Source organism: Emys orbicularis, chromosome 2, assembly GCF_028017835.1.
Source record: "Emys orbicularis isolate rEmyOrb1 chromosome 2, rEmyOrb1.hap1, whole genome shotgun sequence".
In the NCBI taxonomy this organism is placed as follows: Eukaryota; Metazoa; Chordata; order Testudines; family Emydidae; genus Emys; species Emys orbicularis.
The window spans coordinates 21,164,180-21,175,342 of record NC_088684.1 but is presented as its reverse complement, the minus strand read 5'-3'; the positions used below and the strand labels follow the sequence as shown (position 1 = coordinate 21,175,342).

Genomic DNA, 11,163 nt, shown 5'->3' with positions numbered 1-11,163 from the left:
CATTGGACCAACTGCTGTTGGGGAGAGAGACAAGCTTTCGAGCTTACACAGAGCTCTTCTTCAGGTCTGGAAAGGTTCTTTCAACGTCAAAGCTAAATGCAAGCTGGAACAGATTGTTTAGTATAAGTAGCTAACACCAATTCTAAGGGACCATTCAAGGTGACTATAAAGTCTGGGATAGGGATTGTCTCTTACTGTGTGTTTGCATAGTGATCAGCACAATGGGGCCTCTTGGCACTACTGGAACACAAATCAACTATGATAATAATCACAGCGCATAAAGTCCGGCACATACATAAGTCTTTGCAGGATCAGGACCTAAGCCTCCGATCCTGCAAGCAAATCTGGGCTGTCTGCAGGACTCTGGTCTAACTTGAGACCTCATGCAGCAAGTATGGGTCACAAGAAGCTACAAAGAGGTAGGGGAGAGGCAGGAAAAGAAATCTAATAATAAGATCAAATGGTTGCTCAATGAGGCACTTCTCCTTAAAAGGGATATTGAGCACAGTATTACTCTGTGCAGGCGTAAAGGGGCCATATGGGTGGATCCCTTTGCAGGCTTGGGACTGAAGGCAAGTACACATCTTGTACACATGGCTGCATAGTTAGGGTTTTGATTAAAAGCTTTAATCCACTTTTTGTAGGTGATACAGTAATTTCTGTCACTGAGTAGTAAGTAGAATAAACGGTATATATAGAAAAGGAGCTATTGGTCTTGTGCAGAGTGTCCATACATATTACAACCCAGCCCAAAAAACTATTCTAAAACAACACTATTTCAGATGTAGAAAATAACCTCCTATTTGTTTAAGCTAAATCCTACAAGCCAAATGAAACTTGCAAAGTTCCCAGAATTACAAAAGACAAAGGTCAGATTTTCACTTAGGAATATTTCATCTACGAGAGAGAACATAAAATAGCATGTTTTGTGAGATGAAGAGAACTGCTTCAGAAACAATCTGCAGACCTTTAACAGAACCGTATTTCTGAAAAGAGAGAAAATGCAGCCCCTGGGAAATCCTTTTTTGACATATGCTTCTTATGTTCAAACACATTAATGGGCCTGCTATGCTATGAGTCATCCAGCACAAGAGTTACACATGTTTCTTTAAATACACTGAAAGTAGCTGAAGGCATATATGAAGCTGCAGAGTGGTTATCTATTAAGAATCGCAACAAATACCTGCATTCATTGAATTGTAGACTTTCCTGATGGAAAAGACCTCCTCTAGTTTATTTGCATCATTTTGTTAAAATAGATTAGCAGAGTAGAATCTGGACTGTTACACTAATTGAACATACAGTTTAGTAGACGAGAGGCCCATTGTGCTGCTATCCAAGTTTCAGTGCTGTATTACAGAGAATTTGTGTGTATGCAAATAGCACATTTTAGTTTTTCTTCCTCCTGAAGAATTCTGTCAAAACTAGAGCTGGCTGAATTATCTGTAGGGAACATTTGTTGGCTATGTTGCTCTTTTTTTCCATTTGCAAATAATCTGGGAGCTCCTCCTGCTTTCTGACAATCGATTTGTTATTAATTTGGAGCCACCATTTTCAGCCGCCAGGTGGTTTGCAAGCTGTTCAGTTTGACTCTGCAATTCACAGGGTATGATCAGTCACCTAAGTCACAAGGTACTATTTCTTCTACCCGGCAGGATCATTGAAACTTTTTTAAATAGAAGCATGACAAATAGTGAATATTTTTGGTCCTACGCAAAGACACATGTTCACATGTAAATTCTGGTAAACATATGAAACACCCATTCTACAATAAGTTCAAATGAATATTTGCAAACAGTGAATAACAAAGGCAGGGGACACTAATATAGTTACAATGAATAGAACGGGACATGTATTACACCATAGTATGTATAGCTGTGATCACAGATCCACACTGGCTGGGTTAGCCTTTTTTTACTATCCCACCTATGCACTAATTCACAGAGTTGCGCAGCTGGGTTATCAAATGCAAAAAAATCAAAATCAAAATCCTTACCTCCGATATATTGAATGGGTGGAGAAAGCCATTAATGAGGAAAAAGAAAACAGGTAGCTGAGGGAGGTATGGGCTGCAGAAGGAAAAAGTGACAATTCTCTACTGCCTGCATGGGTCTCCATCCTTGGTGAAGCTTATCACGGGGCTATTTGTGTCTGTTGTGGAGAGGGTGTTTGTGTGTGTCCTGTCCGTCTCTTGTGCATCCACTCTGAGCAGGAACTCAGGTGTGTCCATTGGTCCATTTTTAGGGAAATCTCTGTATATCTTTTATTTTGTTAGAGCAGTTTTAGGAGAGTTAGACTTTGGGGGGATGTCTTGCTGCTTTGTGGCCCCACTAGGCCTTTCTTTCCTTTAAGTTCTGTTCAGCCTCATCCACTTTGTTGCAGGACCCCATCTTTCATTGTGCTTCAGGATAGCACAAACTAAATCCACCAGCATCAAGCTATGTCCCTCCTGTCATGTTATGTCTGCAGTAGACAAACCCACTCAGCACCTGTTCTGCCCCAGGGAGAAAGGCCCTGAGGGTCGGGCTTTCTCCAAATAAATATGATCTCAAGAAAGCTGTTTCAAACGCCACCTGTTGGAGGCAGAGATGCAAGTCTCATCTCCCAGTAGCAAGTGGCCAAGGACTGAGTAACAGCAAGGTCTCAGTTCTAGTCCACCAAGTCCAGCACTACCAGCCAAGTGAGTTGCATGTCTGCTGAAGTTTGGATATGTAAGAACAAAATGATGATTGATGGCCACTGCATAAGCCTTTGAAATTTCTGGCAGTTTCCCAGCTGCATAAACTGCTGGTAGAAAAAATGTTAATGCCACTTTTAGGGACACGTTTTCAAAAAGAGTGGTCTCCATGCAACTTTTTAACACATGATCCAGTTTTGCCTCCATATATATCTATGGGTGCCTCTAACTACCAGACTTGGACTCATAATCAGGTTGTAAGGGGTACAAGTATTTAGACTTGCGCTTACACATTCATTGTGTGGGCACAATTTTTGTATGTAAAAACTGAACCTTTAAAAAATGGAAGATCAGGTCTCAGTTTGTATCAAAAGTTCTCTATCATCGACTTGTTGCTGCATTCTGAACTTTGGCATGAAAAGTCTCTGCTGCATGGAATGCCACAGTGATGTGAGAAAACAAGACTGTAATCGCTAGTTTAATGCATTGCCATAGATATCGCCACCACTTTAAGTGCCTAGCTGCCCGCATTGTAGGAATGGGACAAGAAAGCCATGTCAAACTGCATGCCTTACTGCTAGATTATATCTGAACTGCATGCAAAGCCGCATTGCATACACTGTTGCTAGGTAACACAGCAGAATCCTATGCAATGCAGCTGTGTGCAGTGCTGGAGCTTTACACATGCAACGTTAGTTTGTGCAGGGAGGGTGTCATGCAAGGGGTGATTCCAAGGTGTGAAGGGGATGGTCTTATGCTGAGGGCAGTGTCCAATGATTTAGGAGATCTGGATTCAGTTCACAGTTCCGTTGACTACAGCCTTTCTGCATGTGTTTGGGCAAGTCACTTGATCTCTCTGTACATACCCCATTAAAACGAGATTAATAACATTGCCCTGCCTCACCGGAGTTTTGTGAAGATAAATCCATTAATGTTTGAAACGCTCTCAGATAGGTGGGGGGCTTGGACACACCATTATATGCATTACTACAGTGTGACAGATCAGAGCCTCTCGCAATGCCCAGCTGCATGCACCGCTGGGGTCTGACAAGGAATTGCAATCACAGCTGGAGTGGGACACAACTGAGCTGCATGCATCCCTGCTGCATGCACCCTGCACACACACTGCATGCACTGCTCGAAGGTAACACATAGCTGCATGCACCACCACCACCCCGACTGCATGCACTGCTGGAGGGTGACACAGAGCTGTAAGCACACCTCTCCCCCCCCCCCCCCCCGCGCCTACATTGCTGGAGTTTGACACACCAGAGCTGCATGCACCCCCCCCCCCCCCCCCGTTGCATGCACGCTGTGTGATACACGAGAGCCGCTTTTGCCCATCCCAGTCTTCCCCAGTCATCCCTTGTGTTCTGAATGAGGTGGGAGCACCAATGAGAGCGGGCCTGGCTCCTCTGGCCCCTGCCCACTTCCCCTTGCGTCAAGGGAACTTTTAAGATCTCCAACTCCGTCCTTTGGCAGCGGCTGTGGAAAAAGCTCCAGGCTGCTGCTGCTCGGCGCGCTGGGTGCTGGAGGCAGGCGCGGGGAGAGACCGGGTGAGGGGAGGGGGGGGGGGATGTGCCATCCTCGCCGTTGCACAACCCTGCCCTGTTGACAGATAACCTGCGCGTGAGTGTGCGGGGTGAGTCACGCCGGGAGGGCACAGCCCGGGCTGGCTGCGCTGCGCTCGCTGCACACACACGCCGAGCCGGAGGCGAGAGGCACCGATCTGCCGCAGCTCTGCCCCGCTCGACTCTGGGGGACGCGCCGCGGAGCCCTTCGCTGCAGCAGCAGCTCCCGCCGCCTGCCGCGGGGACCTGCCGCGGGAGCCCCCCTACCTTATATGTGCCTGGGGCGCGCCCCAGGCCGGGGACAGCCCGCTGGGAAGCCGCTCGCCTGGCCGCTCTCCGCCGTGTGCCGCCGCCCTCTGCCCGCCCGGCTGGGAGCGCCCCCCGCCTCTCCGTCTCCATGAGCCGCAAGACGCAGCCCCGCAGCCCGGGACTCCTGCTGCCGGCCGCCCGATGCCGGAGCGCCCCCTCCAAGCGGCTGCTGCTGCAGGACGGCTCCAGCGAGGACGCCCCAGCGGCCAAGTGCCCCCGGCTCTCCGAGTGCCCCAGCAGCCCCCAGGACTGTCTCAGTGCGCCGGGCTCGCCGTGCGCCCCCGCCTCGCCGGGCAGCGGCCCCACGCCGGGCAGCGCCCAGAGCCCCAGCCTCATTGCCGGCTACCTGCTGCTGCCCCTGGCCGACAGGGAGCATGTGTCCCGGGCGCTCAACATCCACACGGGCCAGGAGCTGCGCTGCAAGGTAAGCGCCAGGCGCCCGCTGCCCCGGGGGGATCCGCCTGCTGGGGAGGGGGGTTTGGAGACCAGCTACTATTCCCTCGCCCAGCCCGGACACTGCAGGCTTTGGGCTCCCCCATAGGTGCTGGAGCTAGGGGCGCCCCCGGCTTGAAGGGGTTTGCATCAGATACAGGGTTTGCAGTTTGGTTCAGTGGCTCTCAGCACCCCCACTATACACAGTGTTCTGCCGCCACCGCCCTCCCATTGATCTGTGCCAGCCACGGAGCTCGGGGATGGGCAGCCCGGTGGGATGGGGAGGCGGTGGCAGTCAGGGACTGGCCCAGCCGAGCGCTTAGGTCTGGTAAAGCGGTGCCAGGCTGGGGTGCAGGGTGGAGTTCTGGTGAGTTTCGAGCCGGGCTTCGCCGATGAGAAAAGTTCGATCTGCTCTCTTAAGTGGAGCTGCCTACACTGCCTAGATCCGCACTTAGGCGATATCGGGCTCCCCACTGAGATCTCATTGGATTACAGTAACTGTCGCTATAGTTAGTAGATGTGGAGAGGACTGTGGCTTGTAAGGTGAGAAATAAAAAGATCGGAAGCAGACACAGATTCAGGAGAAACAAACAGTCTTCCATGCAAATGCTCTAGATTAAAAGAGAGGGCCAAATGGAGCCCCATCAGCACTGCTCCCTCCCTCTGTCCCCTGACAATGACACACAGCAGAATTGTTCCTGACTAACCCTGCTTGCAGAGAGTTTTCCATGAGATGTCAGCAGGGCTTTTAAAGAACACACTATGCTTGTCTGTTCTCTTGGACCTATTTCTGAATGGGCTAGTTGCTGACTCTTGAGTTTACTGCTGCCACCTGCTGCCTGGCTCTAATGATGATCAGGAGTGTTTTCTAATCCTTCCTTGGCAGATGGGCCTAAAGGCATCTTTGGGACAAGGGGGGAGGTTTTAATGACTGTAATATTGGGTAACAAAGGAAGAGGAGTGGGAATTGTAAGTTGTGTATCCAAGTTTCTCCATGGAGATATCAAATGAATAGAAATGATGACATTCCATGTGTATCACTGATTCCAGTCAGGCCTAGGATGTGAGTAACTTTTAACCAAGCTTAGCACATCATCAAGAGAACACTGTCAGATCCTTACAAAACATCTGCCTGCCTGCCATTCCCTGAATTAAACATCCGTGGGTTTAATCCTTTTGCCTATTGCAGTTTCCATACTAGGACTTTACAGTGTAACCATGATCACCCTTGTGTGAAACCTCAGAGTAACTGAAAGGCAAAAACATCAGTTGTTCTTAAAGTTTTCTTCTCCTTCAGATTAACAATATCTGAATATTTTTGGAAGGTATCTCAGTAGCGGCTTTTAACATAGTTGATATTGAGGGCTGGCTCCCATCAAGTTGTCTCAGCATTGTCCATGGAAATTTGTTGTATGGTAGACCAGCTTTAGCACTCCTGGTAATGGAGATCCTTTTTTTAAATTTCGTCTTTACAGGTGTTCCCTCTCAAACACTACCAGGACAAAATTCGACTTTATGTTCAGCTGCCATCTCATAAAAATATCACTGGGGTAGTGGAAGTGATTCTGGGGGACACCAAGGCCTATGTCTTCCTTGAGAAGGACTTTGGGGACATGCACTCCTATGTGAGGAGCTGTAAAAGGCTGCGAGAAGAGGAGGCTGCCAAGCTGTTCAAGCAGATCGTCTCAGCTGTAGCTCACTGCCACCAATCGGCCATTGTGCTGGGTGACCTCAAGCTCAGGAAATTTGTCTTTTCTACTGAAGAAAGGTAAGCAATGCTCACTGAGTGGCCTTTGTGGAGGTGGCGGGGAGGAATAGCTTCTAGAGGAGAACTCTATCCAAGTGAATCAAAGTTCTGCAAAACCTTCTGAGCGGACTAGAGGAAAGGCAGCTTCTTTGGGGGGAAAACACTGTAGAGAAGTGAAATAGGGTTCTAAACCAGCTGTCCTCTGCAAATTGTCCTGTGCACAACTTGGTGTGCGGGGGAGGGCGGGGGGTGCATGCGCACACCTAACATGTCATGACTCTGATTTGTAAATATTTATTTTTCCTTCGAGTTTGACTGTGTACAACTTACCTCGCATAGGTTCCTGTCTGATTCAGCAGCTGCTCAGATTAAACTGTTTGGTGTACAAATAGATAATGATTTGAGAACTTATTAGCTCCAGATGTCAAAATACATTGCATTTGAACATCAGATTCAAAGTGAAATGAGAAAAAGGCACAGACAGTAAATGAAACGAGGCTGGGGCATTATAAAACAAAGGGAAAACAACTTTGACTTAAAAACAAAGGTGTAAAAAATCTAGGCTGCAGTACTGTAGTTGGATCTTTGCAGATGGACTCTTGTCCCTTTACAAAGCCCCACTGAAATCAGAGCAAGGATCTACCAGCACAGATCTCATAGCAGGATGAGGGCCTCAGTTTTCAATTTCTTTTGCAGAAAGGATCTGTAAAATCGCATTTCCGTCACTCTTGTTAATATAGTTGGAGTCGATCTACTCCAAGTTACACTTACAGTGAAAGTAGAAGCTTTTATCTCTCCTCCTCTACAGAGGACAGGCTCCCTATTTTAAGACCTAAGTGCCACATAATGTGGTGTACTTTGCATGTGGTAACCCCTTCCCACACACACACACACACAAAGAAAGAAATGAAGGGATTAAAATGGGGTAAATAATGTTGCATCTTGAAGGAGGTTTACATCTTATGTTGAGAACCCAAATGTTAAATGAGCTCCTTGTAGAACGTATGGCGTAAAGAGACCCTGTCTAGTCAAATTTAGCCCAAAGTATAGGCTTTGTAAAAACTAGATTTATAAAATCTAGGTTGGTAGAACTATTTCTGATTTTTTTTTAATTATTCAGACAGGAAAAAGATGTTTAAGCAAACATTTCTGTGCAGTGTCTGCTCCCTGGCGTTGCCACATGGCCCAATGCAAAACTTGAAAGGAACTAGTTTTATTCTAGTGAAAACTGCAGTGAGTAAACAACATTAACCATGAGAAGAACATTTTTAAAATTCTTTCACTAGTAATAACTAAGGTCCCAATAAAACATAAGAAAATTTACTTTTTAAAATAATTTTAACGTGGCTAGTATCTCTTAAGTTTTAATTTATTAATGCACAAAGCAAGATAGCTGTTCCAACACTGCCTCTTTTTTTTAAAGCAGGAAAGATATATGTTAACCTACAAAATAGTAACACCCTTGAAGGAAACTGTTGCAGCTTTTCCCACCTATGATAAGATAAAACCCTTGCTGAAATGTTAGATTGCACACAGTCTTTCTAATTTGGAAATAAGCATTGCACAGGCTAATGTCATATGCGTCAAATTTGGTAACAAGAGGGTTAAGCAATGTAAGGAGACTCTCTTAGTCTAAGAAGCACAGGTGCAGTGTTTTAGTGCTACAGCAGCCAATCGGAGGCCAACAGCAGAGGCTGAGTCATATTTTCCGTTTACAGAACCAATGGGTATTTTACATTACGATAGGAAGTCACATTGAGGACACACTGCAGTTAATGCATTTACGCACCATTAAGCTGTAAGGCAGAACAAAGCCATTCAAGAGCAAAGGAATGGCCGCTCAGCTAATGTAAAACCTTTCTACTTAACCTGTGCAGTTAGGAACTAGGATGAGCCTATACCTGCAGAAGAGATGGCCATTGAAGCATGACATGTGATGTCATCTGGAAAAAAATATAAATGAGCAGGAGGATTAATCACCATTGTGTGTGCAAAAGGGATCTGGACTTTGAGATTTAAAAAATCGTGCTGCTGTATGGTGCATTCTCATGGTTAAACTGGAAATAGTAATAACACTGTAGTAAATTAACCAAGCGCAGTTACAGTACAACCTAGGTAGAATGGCACTCAGTGGTATTCCTCGATTGTGGAATTTGAACACTAGAGAGGCTATGAATAACATTATTTCCCCCACAGTATGCGGTATGGTATGACATTGATACTCTAGCTGTACCTTTCTTGCACCTGGATCAGCTCTAGCCTAGCGCTCTGAGTTTCTCTGCTACATTTTCACAGCTAAGTTTTTCTCCCTTTGGCCACAGGACTGCGGTAGGGATTGTAACAGTAGACAGCCTTGTGTGTTAAATTATCTCTGTGCTCATTATTAAAACAGTTTTGTAACCCATACATCTGTTTCTCTCTTCCTCAGGACTCAGCTGAGACTAGAAAGCCTAGAAGACACTCACATCATCAAGGGGGAAGATGATGCTCTGTCAGATAAACATGGCTGCCCAGCATATGTCAGCCCTGAGATCTTAAACACAACAGGGACCTACTCTGGAAAATCAGCTGACGTTTGGAGTTTAGGAGTAATGCTGTATACCCTCCTAGTAGGACGCTATCCCTTCCATGACTCAGACCCTAGTACTCTGTTTTCTAAAATCCGCCGTGGACAGTTCTGTATTCCTGATCATGTCTCTCCCAAAGCCAGATGCCTCATTCGTAGCCTGCTGAGACGGGAACCCTCAGAAAGACTCACTGCTCCAGAGATCTTGCTTCATCCTTGGTTTGAAGCAGTTTTGGAACCTGGATATGTAGACCAGGATATAGGAACTTCTGATCAAATTGTTCCAGAGCATCATGGAGACAGTGATGATATAAGTTCCTTCTTCTGTTAGTCCTGAAATCTCCAAAAACCTCATACAGTTCTCACACATGGCATCTTTTTAGGGTTTCATTTTCCACATTATAAATGCACAGCATTCTAAAGTGTCATTATAATCAGAAAAGTGACTATGTTTAAAAAACAAGTAAATAAACAAGGCAGGCAACTACTTACTCAGTGGATCCAGAGTCATAGCTGCTTACTTAGCTGGCAAGTGCTTATTAGCACTGCAGGGCCAGTACAGCTGTGGAAGAGCCAGCTGGAATCTATTCTGCCTCGTGCATCATCATCAACCACCCAACTGCCGGGTGATCTTCGATTGCAGAAGCTTATTATTGGTGATGTAAGAGACAGACAAAAAGAAGCTAGGCCTCCCATTTCCCCCCATAGGTATTAAGTGGAATGTGTAGCCCTGATGGTGAAAATACTAAATGGGGGAAGACCAAATCTGACATGGAAATTAATGAGAGGAATCAGTAAGGAGCACCTTGTTGCCAGTTTTATAGAGTAATTTTCTGACTATAAGTGCACTTTAATGGTGGAGGGAGGTCTTGACCCACCAAGTCCAACAACCTGCTCACTTGTCAGGTAGATCCTGCTATTAGCAGGTATATTATATGAAGCTATTAAAGATCCATCCATAATTAAATGTACACTGTTGTCGTCCTCTACTGCTTTTGGCAGATTAGTCCAGTAACCCTTTAAGGAGGAGAAGATACCTGGCCTCTCAGTTGGATTTCATATAATACCGTCTCCCTGAACATAAAATGCATTTTTAATTTATTTAAGCCTAACTGTGACAAAGAATATATAATTCTATGCCCTTGTAAGCTCAGGGTGCCAGCACATGTCCGTGTACCAAAACACAACACCATAGGTTGGAGCACCTTGTCTTGGAAAAGAGAGAGAAGGGTCTTGTACAGTATATGTGAACCCTTCTGTTTTCCTGTTGGCTCAGTTCTACAAAGCACTGTCTCTTAGGTTTAAAATCCTGTACAAAAACTTGGTTGGTCTTGAAACTTAAATTCTCCAGACATCTGTCTTGACTATTCAGATGTATCATCTGCCTCTGGCTACATTTGTTTTTCTTAATTTTTTTTTGCATGATTATTCATAATATTTCAAATGTATGTGGATAATAAATACATCTAAATAATCATTACTTTCCTGGGTCAGGGATAAGTAAAGCCTAGTCCTGACTAAGATTTCTGCTTTGTTTCATGTGTGTGCCTGGTTGATGATGTACAGAAATATCAACTTGTATTAAAAGTGGTTCACTAAGATGACATATACACAGTTCCTAAAATGAATTTGTTAAACGGGTAAATGACTATGCTGTACATTGACAGAATGGCACTATAATGATGCAGTTATTTTAAGGACTAACCCCTGGCAAGCTACAGTACCACCATGCATTGTGAGAATGCTATGTATACCTCATGTACTGTGTACTTTGTACATATATCTTACTGTTTTGAGGGGGGAGGGAGTTGCTGTTGTTTGTGTGTCCTAATAACCGAGGTGTCGAAGAGCAGTTTAATGT

At 45.5% G+C, this 11,163-nt stretch overlaps 1 protein-coding gene across 1 annotated transcript; it reads left to right on the top strand.

The window, feature by feature from the left end:
- The first annotated feature begins 4,645 nt into the window (after positions 1-4,645).
- Positions 4,646-9,633, top strand: TRIB1 (tribbles pseudokinase 1). Its single transcript, XM_065399772.1, has 3 exons — positions 4,646-4,981; positions 6,465-6,757; positions 9,165-9,633. The coding sequence occupies exons 1-3, from the start codon at positions 4,646-4,648 to the stop codon at positions 9,631-9,633; spliced, it is 1,098 nt and encodes a 365-aa protein (XP_065255844.1).
- Positions 9,634-11,163: the final 1,530 nt, after the last annotated feature.

Coding starts and splice junctions, on each gene's coding strand:
- TRIB1 (XM_065399772.1), top strand. CDS start 4,646: ATGAGCCGCAAGACGCAGCCCCGCAGCCCGGGACTCCTGCTGCCGGCC. Junction 4,982..6,464: donor GCCAGGAGCTGCGCTGCAAG/GTAAGCGCCAGG, acceptor TCGTCTTTACAG/GTGTTCCCTCTCAAACACTA. Junction 6,758..9,164: donor GTCTTTTCTACTGAAGAAAG/GTAAGCAATGCT, acceptor TCTCTTCCTCAG/GACTCAGCTGAGACTAGAAA.